General features: G+C 50.1%; 1 protein-coding gene across 1 annotated transcript; it reads right to left on the bottom strand.

Annotated features, from left to right (window-relative positions):
• Positions 1–192: 192 nt before the first annotated feature.
• On the bottom strand, positions 193–9,741 carry ZCCHC10 (zinc finger CCHC-type containing 10). The gene is made up of 4 exons (XM_071443655.1): positions 9,573–9,741; positions 7,775–7,936; positions 4,977–5,018; positions 193–1,947 (listed from the first exon to the last, which is right to left on the bottom strand). The coding sequence occupies exons 1-4, from the start codon at positions 9,611–9,613 to the stop codon at positions 1,674–1,676; spliced, it is 519 nt and encodes a 172-aa protein (XP_071299756.1). The 5' UTR covers positions 9,614–9,741; the 3' UTR covers positions 193–1,673.
• Positions 9,742–10,545: the final 804 nt, after the last annotated feature.

Consider the following 10,545-nt stretch of genomic DNA (forward strand, 5'->3'; position numbering starts at 1 on the left):
AGGACTTCTGGCTGGAGAACCTCCTGGTCAGCAATCCTGCCCCTCTGTGAGGGAATGCCAGGGAAACTCCAGCTGAAACCTGCACATAAACACCACAAATATTTTAGATATTTGCAGTAAGCCTCACCTTAGCACCTAGTGTTTAATAATTGATTCACTTTCCCACGAAATGGCACACTCACTGCACAAGACTTGAACACCTTTCTGGTAGTTTTATTTACAGCCTGCAGCGTGTTCTGTAAAACACAGGAGTGTCACAGACAGACACACAACATGGGGATTTTCAAACATTTAAATAAGTACAGTTTATTCCAAATTCTACACACTACTCTTTCCATAAAAATATAAAAAATAGTTTAGTTACTGTATTTAACCTAAACCAAGATACTTGAGAATTCTTCCACAAGTGATGCCCCCTCACCAAAAGGGCACTCCAACAATAAGAAATTCAGGAGACTGCATCACCAAATAAAATACTACAGCAATTGCTTCAATCCACCAGAAAACCAAACAATTCCCACTGTGCATCCAGCAATCCCTGTTCTGCAGCATGTTTGGATCTGCTTTTGTTGGGTTTCTGGGGTTTGCACTCACTTGCTCCTGCAGGGCCAGTCCCACATTTAAAGCATGGCTGGATTCCTGCAGAGCCTCTCAGCACAGCCTGGCAATCCTGCATCTCACACATTCTGGGGAAACACATCCAGTGGGGAACACTTCCCTTTGAGACCTTTACTTCAGGGAGTCTCTTTTTTATGGAGCATCCAGGGAGGACAGTGCCCAGTTCTGTTTGTCATTATTTCTCTGGTTTTGCTGCCCATATTACAGATGGGGATATTCTGATGCAGTTCTGCAGGACACCCACTCCAGCCCTTTTCTCTGGGGTACACCGAATTTACAAAAAAAAAAGGCACAAAGATGAAACTCCTAAAGTAGCAGCAGCCCCAATTCACTGAGCTGCTGCTCTCCAACACCAACCCTGTGTCTTACAAACACCTCCAACACAGCAGCCAAGGACACAGGGAAGGGCCCAGGGCCTGTGGGCAGGACAAGCACAACACTGAGCAGGGACAAATCAACACAGCTCAGCTGGGTGCTGCAGTTAAGACTGGACCTGGAAGCATCAGGAAAAGCCACTGGAACACAAGCTCAGCAGCACAGAGCCTGTCACCAGCGAGATGGGAGGCTCTGTGTGGGACACGCTGTGCATTCAGGTTCAACAATGCCACAGCTCCACAGCAGCACTGAAAAACTTCTGCTTTTAACAGTTTAGAGGATTTTTCTCAATGGAAGTGAAGCTGTCATTAACAGAGGAACAGCACATGATGCACAGCATAATCTGCAACAACAAAAAAAAAGCTTTTGCTTTCCAGCATGTAAATGTCCAGGTTCAGCTGCTACTGGACTTTAGCTCTTATAAACAAATCTGATGATAGAATTTTTTTTTTTTTTGGGAGCTAAAAAAGTAAAATCTTCCATAAAAGGATAAACCACAAAAATACTCTCTCAGTAAGTCTCACGTGCCATTTAATACCTTCCATGTCCTATGAACAACTAGGCAGAACACTTAGAAATGGGAGCAGTAGAAATGTTGACCATTGAGTGTTTGGCAGCCGTGTGCTCCAGCCCTGGGGGGGCAGTGTCACTCACTCCACACCAGTCCTGCTCCTCCCCAGCTATTTCTTCTTCTTCTTCTTTGGGGGCTCATCCTCGGAGCTGCTGTCTGTGCTGCTGCTGCTGCTGCTGCTGGAGGAGCTGGAATCCGACTCGAAGTCGGAGGAGGAGGAAGAGCTGCTGGAGGAGGGGGAGGAGGAGGAGGAGGAGTTGCTGTCCTCACTGTCACTGTCCGAGGAGGAGGAGGAGGAGGAAGAGGAGTCCTCGCTGTCGGAGGAGGAGTCGCTGGCTGAGCTGTCACTGCTGCTGCTGCTGGAACTGGTCACACTCTTGGACCTGAGGGAGAGCAGAGAGCTGAGCACAGCCCTGCCAGAGCCCGTCACACACAGAGCGTTCCCTCTGCTCTGTTGCAATAATCCAAAAATCAATTACTTGCCTTGAAATTTTCCACACCTCCCCATCGAAATTTCCAGGCCTCACCACCTCAGATGAATCCCTGTGCCCTCCCCTCCCTTCTCCACTCCTGGCCGAGTGGATTTGGGCCATTTGAGCAATGGCAGGGTGGCCCCAGGGCATGGCATAACCCAGCAGGACAGCAGAGAGGGGCAGGCAGGGAAAGCTGGCCAGGATCTGGCTCCTAGCCCTGAGCAGGGGCTTTGCTGGCCTGACTGCCCTGAACTGGCCTAGCCCTGGGGAAAATGAGCCAGGCTCAGTCCCTGCCTCACCACTGCAACAGGGAAATTCTGCCACTGCAAGGGCCAGGGGAGGTTTCAGCAGAGATTTCACCAAGGTCAAATCTGTTCCCAGCAAAAACTTCTTAGATTACTCCTGGCAAAAGAGCCCAAAGTACTTGCCACGACAGGATGCTTGTGTTTTCCAGGTGGAGGAGAAGGGTGGAAACAATCCAAGGTTAAGACAGAATGATGAACACAGCAAAGAGGATTTCTGTATGCTCTGCATTTTTTTTTCATGCTCAGCCCTTCCTGGGGCCATTGTTCTCAAGACCCACATCTCTGATTTAGGGGGGTGATAGGAATTCCAAGAAAGTACAATTCAATTCTCCCAGAGATCTTACCCTGAAGACACTGATTCACCTCCCTTCCCACCAAAGTCAATCAAAGAGCATCCAAAAATGTAAATTATGATAACGCAGAATCTTGTTTCCATTAGAAAATTAATGCAGTATTTTTTATCAGAGGGTTTGGTTCAATGTAACAGCTCAGGAAGTGCCTGTGTTAAGGTTACTGAAGAGTGTGAGGGTTTTTCATCATATCAGCCCTGTCAGCTGACAAACGTGGGTGTGGATTAAGCCACAAAGCACTGAAGTTTTTGTAACACATCTGTGATCTGCTGTCTGTGTGCAGACACAACGACTGTTCATTACTGATAAACCCATGAGGGCTGCTTCAACACTGCCTTTTCTGGGGAAAAATACAGCACAACACCTCTGCAAAAGCACTGAATTTTTAAAGTAGGTACAGAACCAGAGATGAACTCCTCATCCTCCTCAGGACAAGTTTCCAAGAGTTCACCTCTGGTTCTGTGTCCCTGTGTGGGCCAAGTGCTGTTGGAGCCCAGGCTGTCCCCCCAGGCTGTCCCTGCTCTGCTCTGACACCCCAGGGCTTACCAGTGCCACTGACACCCAAAAGTCACAATTGTGGGCACAGCCACAGCTGGGGCCTGAGGAGAGGAGGGAATGAGCAGGGAATGAGCAGGGAATGATCACACAATCCTGCCCTTCAGCCAGGCAGATTCACCTGTGCTCAGTATCAGGTGGGCTCTCCGTGGATAACTCAGCATTCTGGCTGGGACACTGAGGCCCTGGAAGGAGCACCTGGAAGGTGGCTCTGTCACCTGAGGTCACAGGGCTCTGCAGCAGCTGCTCTGCCTCAGCCTGTTTTTCTGGTTAGGCCTGAGCTCCCTTATTAGTGTTTATATCAAAACAAACACACTCTGTGGAAAAGGTTCGTCCTCCTCCTGCCAGAAACCAAACTTTTACAGCTTTATTTTAAATCTGGAGCTTATAAATATGCTGGATTCTCCACACTGAACTCTTCACATGTTATAATAAAAATCTAAATAGCAAATTGACTGGAAAGGAATTTATATTGGTGGATTATTCTGGGCTTGCATAGGAGCAGGAGAATCATTCAAATTTACAAGAGTTTTAAAATTTCAAGGAAAAAGTGCCCAAACCATGCCCTTCCCCATGAACCCTTTTGCTCTGTCCATTTTTGCACTGCTTTGGAGCTCAAATACTTTGTAAATAATTATGCCAGCAAAGGCTGCAGTGTCTGAGGGACCGAGGCAGGAAGAGGCCTGAGCTGCCCAGCTCAAAACCAGTAAATTCTTCATGATCTCACCAGTCCTGAGTAACTCCAGCAATAAATTGGCACTTCTGGGAAAGCAGCCTTTGCTAGAACACCCTGAGACAGCCCATTCCAATAAACCACATTCCACAGGACAGCCTGGAATGAAGAACACTTTAAAGATCTGCTCTGCCTTATTTACTGCCTGCCACACACAGCAAAGGCCTGGCCTTCAAACAGCTCCTGAGAACTGGGTTAGATCAGACAGGGACACAGGAGTGACACTGAAGGGGAAGAGATGCTGGGCTGTTGCTGCCCAGACATTCCCTGGTGTAAAACCCCCAGCACCATTCCAGCAGTGCTACAGCCACAGCTCTGGCTGCTCCTCCTCTCCATTTGCTAGGAAAGCAAATTCCCAAGTAAACATTAATGCAAGGTAAAGTACAAACAATGTCAAAAGAGCTCCTGGCTCCAACCAGGACGTGGAGAGGACCAGGGCCATTTCCTGGATTTTGCTTTAGTTTGGGATCAAGGGGGGTTTGTTTGGTTTTGGGGTTGGGCTTTTTAAGATGTTTTATTTCATCCATTAGACAAAGCTTGAGAGAGAGAGAACTGGCAGGAGAAGGGAATGAAAAGAGCAGAAGCAATGAGAGACCAGAACCCCCGTGCCAGTCTTGTTTCAGAGACTCCTGATGGACTCTGAGGCAGAAATGGGAAGACTTTTACTCCTCCAGCAAGATCATGCAGGGGGAGGAAAACCAGCAGGGAGAAAAGCAGAGAATAAAATATTGAGAGATTTTGGACAGGGAGGAGTAGAAACTGTCCAGATGCCTTTCAGACAAAAGCTGTAACAGACTCAAAGCAGTACAACCAAAACTTATTTACAAAGGTCCTTTTGCCACCCCTCTCCCAAAGTCCTGCTGGAACAGCCAATGCAGGACCAGTCCCACCAGTGCAGGACCATCCCACCAGTGCAGGACCAGTCCCACCAGTGCAGGACCAGTCCCACCAGTGCAGGCACCAGTCCCACCAGTGCAGGCACCAGGCCCCACATACCTTTTTTTCTTGGTCTTCTTTTCTGCAGCACTTTCTCCAGCGCTAATTAAGGGGGAAAAAATAATGGCTTTGATTAATGCAATAGGAAAATTAAATAAATAGCAGCACACTGAGGCTGAGTTTAGTATTCAAAGGGCACTGGGCAGCTCAGTCCTGAGCAAAACCCACCTATGAGTCGTGGGAGCAAAACCCAGCAATTCACCCCTGATTTTCTGTGCTATTTATGCTCTGCTCTCCCCTTTGTATCATTTTGTAGGGACAGCAGCAGCTGGGATGTGACAGGCACAGGAGGAAAGGATACAAAGAAGTTGTGTGTAACTATATGTAGCAATAAGTGAATTGATTGAAATCCAGGGTAAAAGCTTCACTGAGCCTGTTGCTTTCACATTTCTTTCAAGAGCAGAAAGAAACAGAAAAGTCCATTTATATTGATGCTTTCCAGCTGTGTGTCTGTCACATTCCCAAGTGCTCACCCCCTCACACAGTTTTAGTGGTGCTGCCACCAGAAAAATGAGATTTCTCCAATTTTTTATTTTCACACACAAGGTATGAAAACTTTATCAGCACACAAGAGTTCTCCAGACTCCCCACACTCTCCTGGGCAAGGGGAAGATTCTCTGATATTCAGATTCCAACCCCTCCTGTCCATATCTACATTCCTAAGGCCTCAGCCCCTCTGCAGGCAGGAGGAGTCACTGTGAGAACAGAATTGAACCCCACAGCACCTTTGGGGAGACAGGACCTAGCTCAGGGAGCGCCTCCCTCTCGTGTGTGAGGTGAGGGTTACTCAAGAGTTACTCCAAGAGCTCCTACTGTGCTCTGGCCACTCCCTCCACGAACTGAGCCCTAAGCCCAGGGCTGGCTCAGAGCTCCAGCAGCCCCAGCAATGAGCCCTGCCCCAGCTCCCTGCCCTGCTCCAGGCTGGCAGCCATGGGAGGGTCACTGGCACTGACACCTCCAGAGGGGCCAACACCAGGCAAGCACAGGGAGCCTGGAACAACTGGGAGAGGAGTTCATGCTGGAAAAGCCTGCATGAGGCTGTCAGAGGTAAATATTGACCTTCCTAGGCTGGCTTTGCCTTCTGGTTAATGATTCCTGCGTGGCTCTTCAAAGGTGGTGACACAGGCTGGCCAAAGCAGACCTGTGGGAGAGCCAACTTCTCCAAAGCAAGGAGAACTTCCCAAAGCAAGTGCCACAAAAGCACAAGTGTGACCCAGAAGTTGTTTCTCCATGAAGAAAAAAGCTTCATCCTAGGGAGTGCAGCCCTGGCAGCTGAGGAACAGGATCCTCCTGGCACAGCTGAGGAGCTCTTGATGCCACCAGCCCTGGGAATGCTGGGCCAGGTTTAACTGCAGATTAAGCACTGCTCCCACCTGAGGATTGCTCAGGCTTCCTTCCAGCAGAGGATTTTTCCCAGCACCTGCCCCTCACTGGAAGAGCCCCAAAGCTCCTTCTGTGCCAGACTGGCCAGTGCTGTAACTCCCACACAAAGTGATCCCACACTCAGGTTCAAGCCCGAGGACAGGACAAGGAACTGGACCCTGAATTCACCATCCTCCAGGGGTAACCTGCAGAATCCACCAGAACAGGGGCAGAAAAGCAGCAAGAAAATAATCTGAGCTTTAAACTCAAACTTAGCTTAAAAATCTTGAGTCTCTGAAGAGACTCTGCCTCCAAATGGAGCCAAGTGTCAGAGTCCAAGCACTGCTGATCTATCTACAACACTGGGTGACTCTAATTACTCACAATACCCCACTGGATGAGAATTCATTTCAAAATCAATCACTCTACATCACTCTCCTCCCAAGCTAAGGAGTCCCCACTGCAGGCAGGGATGGAGCCTGTGCCTCAGAAGTGCTGCTGGGCTGGAGCAGTGAGGAGCCCAGGGACCCTGCCTGCCTGAGCTGCCAGCCCTCCCTGAGCCAGCAGCAGGGACAAAGCTGGGATTGCTCTCCCCAGCTCCCATCCCAGCAGGGGCAGTGCCTGAGGACACCTGGCCAAAGCCCCAGGAACTGCAGGTGCAAGCAGTGCCCCTGGGAGTGACCCTGGCTGTGCCTCTGCAGCTCCCAAAACCAAACTGCAGGGGCAGAAGGACCCTGGCACATGGAATTGCATAGAAAACTGGGGTGCTGCATTACTCCAGCTTGTCAAAACAATCATTAACCTGGGGAGAAACACTGAAATGTACTCCCAGGGCAAAGGGGAAAGGAAATCAGGTGCCACAGGCAGAGCTTTGTTTAAGTTTCTCTGCTCCTTCCACTTTTGGGCTGTCACCAGAGGAAATAATTGTGCAATTCAGTGAGCTGTTTTCACTTCAGGCTTGGTTAGAGCTGATAACCCAACTCTCTCTCTCCTGTCTGCAGTTCTAGGTTGAACTGCAGCTCTGAGCAGCAGATCTGGACACAGGGCAAGAATTGCTGCTTTGCCAGAAATAAACCTACAGCTTTCACTGCCTGGACAGCTCAGAAACATGAAATCAAACAATCAAGGAATTCAGGAAACTGCTCCACTACCCCAAGTGATTTAACTTTGGCTCAGTACATGGCTTTTGTTTCAGATAGGCCAAAACAGTTTTAAATTTTTAAATGTATTTCAGATGAGCAGGTGCTGATGAAATTAAAATGTTGATTTCAATTCTCTGGGACCCGAGTACACATAATTCACCTAAGACACAAATCAGCTCCAACATTAAATCAAGCACACATTCCACAGTCTGGAGGAAAAGATCACAGAAAATGGTCTGGGACAACATCTTTTATTTCAATCACAAACCAGACATTTCACCTTGCTAGTCATACCTCTGTTGCAGCAGGAGTTGCTTTTCTTTCTCCTTAAGGATTTTGGCCAGCTGAGCTGTCCTTGAAGGCCTGTGCAGGTATTTTCTCTTCCCTTTACATTCATATGTCCAGTGGCCAAACTCTAAACACTTCTGACACCTCACATGCTGCTTGTTGGCCTCCCTAGAAAAATGCAGAATTGCTTAAGTAACTCATTCCAGGTCTGCTCTACCCAGTGGAAAAATATTTAGTTTTTTATCATGCAGCTTTAATCAAGCTATGGTTAAACCAGATGTTCACAGGTGCTTCAGGTTTTCTTTAGAATCAGGACATGGGCAGTAACACCAAGTAGACACAGAATTCAGGCAGACAGATGTTCATTCATTAAAACACTTGCACATGGGAACAATCACACTGCACACTCTATTCCAGGTCTCACTCTGCTAGAGTGAGATCAAGGAAGGGGAAACCCTCCTGTTTTCATTCTGGAGCTCTTAAGCTGCTTTTCTGAAGCTCTACAAAGCTGTTTTGCCTCCTGTCCCAGCTGCTCTCCTCCTTTACAAAGAAGGGAACTCACCCAGCTCAGGAGCTGCCCAAGGTCACAGCCAAAATTAGTCCTGAGCTCAGGGCTGTGCCACTTCAGCTCCCTGCCCCTGCTGTCCCTTCCTGCCACCTTCAGTTTTTGTTCCAAGCACCAAAGCATAAACTTTTCAAGGCCTGCCCATCTAAACTCTCTGAAATGCAGCCTGGCTGATCTAGGAAGCTCCCAGCCTCATGTGTGAGGATGAAGTGAAGACCAGCAGGGAGCATTTCCCCTCTTCCAGCCAGGCTGGGAATTGCCTCTCCCTCAGCTTCAGCCACCACTCTCTGAGCCAGTTCCTGCAGGGAACCTTGTGCTGAACATTCATCCCATTCTCAATGCAGAGCACTTGGCTTCATCCTCAGGCCTCAGTAACACTGAGCTAAAGCAGCACAAAAATCTGATTAAACTCCCACCTGCAGAGCACAATGAACCTGGCCTTGGGCAGGAGCCAGAATATCTGGGAATGAGCAGAAAACGCTTTGCCTTTGCCTCCTGGCGACAGCAGCTACAATCAGCAGAGTGATGGCTCCCCCTCCTCGTCCTCAACTCAAACCCAAACCCGTGTTTGTCAAACAAAAAGCTGAAAAACCAACGCCAGCACCCCACGGGAGTGGGACACACATTTGCTGCAGAAAAAAAGCAAAAGTGTGTTTTCCTCGTTCCAGGGCTCTGCAATCGGATCCCCTCGGTGCTGAGGGAATTCCTGGATTGCAACATTCCCGTCTGAGCAAGAGTCGCTCGCTTGGCTTTACTCTGCTTTTCTGACAGCTCCGCAAACTCATCACAACAACACGAACCTGAAGGTTGCTGTTTCACGTTTGAACTGCAGGGTCTGCGATGAGGAGCAGGGAATGACCCCGGGAGCTCCTCCCGAGCCCCGGGAGCTCCTCCCGAGCTCCGCTCCCGTTCCCAACGCTCCCCACGGCAGCGCCCAAGGCCAACAACTCCCTCAGCCTCTACACCGCCGCTCTCGCGGGACGCCCTGAGCAGGAAGGACCCACCGCGACCCTCGAGTCCAAGCCCCGGCCGTGCACGGACACCCGAGACCGCCACCGTTTCGCCCCAGCCGTGTTTTGGGGCGGTTTCCCCTCAGCCGAGCTGCGCCCCCTCCCGAGGCACAGCGCAACGGCGCGGAGGCCGCAGAGCTTCGGGAAGACGCCGGGCGCCGCGGCCCCAGCAGTGTCCGCCGCTCCTCAGCCCGAGCCCGCCCCGCGCAGCCCCCCTGGTCCCACTCACGCCTGTCTGCGGGCAATCAGCCGGTGCATGGGCGTCGCCATCTTAACGGCCACGCCGGAAGTGAGGCTGCCGCGGGGAACGGCGGGACGAGTGCCGGCCGCGGGGCATGCCGGGACATGCGACCCTGCGGGCCGGGTGCGGCCGCCATAGAGAGAGTCCTCCGGGGTCAGAGCGAATGAGACCTCCAGGGTCATAGAGAGCGAGACCTCCTGGACCATAGAGAATGAGTCCTCCGGCGGCCAGAGCGGCAGCGCCCGCCGGCCTGCACTCTCTATCGCCCCTGCCGCTCCCGCCGTGTCATTGCAGCGCCCGGGCCCGGTTGCTTTTCGTGTCCCTGTCCCAGTTAAATGTAAAAATTTATAAACATATTAAATATAAATAATATCTTTATAATTATATTAACTATATTAAATGTAAATATTTATAAGTATATTAAATATAAATAATATTTATTTCCCTGCAAATTCCTGACTAAGGGAGCTGGTGGAAATGGCTCCTGGGTAACGCTCATAGCACAGGGAGGTGGGATTTTGGAGAGCTGAGTTATCTGTGCTGTGATTTATGTCAGAGCTTGGGGCAGGCAGCCTGCAGATCCCTCGGCAGAGGGGATCACAAAGCCCTCTCCTATTTGAATATCCCAGAATAGCCCGGTGAGCCTTAGGTCGGGTGACGTTGAGGGCTATTTGCAGCAGCCCCAGGAAGAGCCTGTGACAGACAGCAGCCAGGGGTTATTTTCAGGCCACATTCGTGGTCGTGTTTGGCTGGCATTAATGAATTCCAAGACTGAACTGGAATTGCAATCAACTGTAAACTGAGGCTGGGGCTGCTGGGAGGACACTGGGACACACCGTGCTGGCAGATTCCAGAGAAATCATAAATCTGCTTCTTCTGCAGGTCACAGGAAAGGAGGGTGCTGGGTGTGCCAGGCAAGGATTTATCATGAGTAAGTTCTGAGCAGGTCTGGGGTCAGGAA

The sequence above is a fragment of the Agelaius tricolor genome, unplaced genomic scaffold, assembly GCF_023055355.1.
Source record: "Agelaius tricolor isolate 1412-34295 unplaced genomic scaffold, bAgeTri1.0.p SCAF_18, whole genome shotgun sequence".
In the NCBI taxonomy this organism is placed as follows: Eukaryota; Metazoa; Chordata; class Aves; order Passeriformes; family Icteridae; genus Agelaius; species Agelaius tricolor.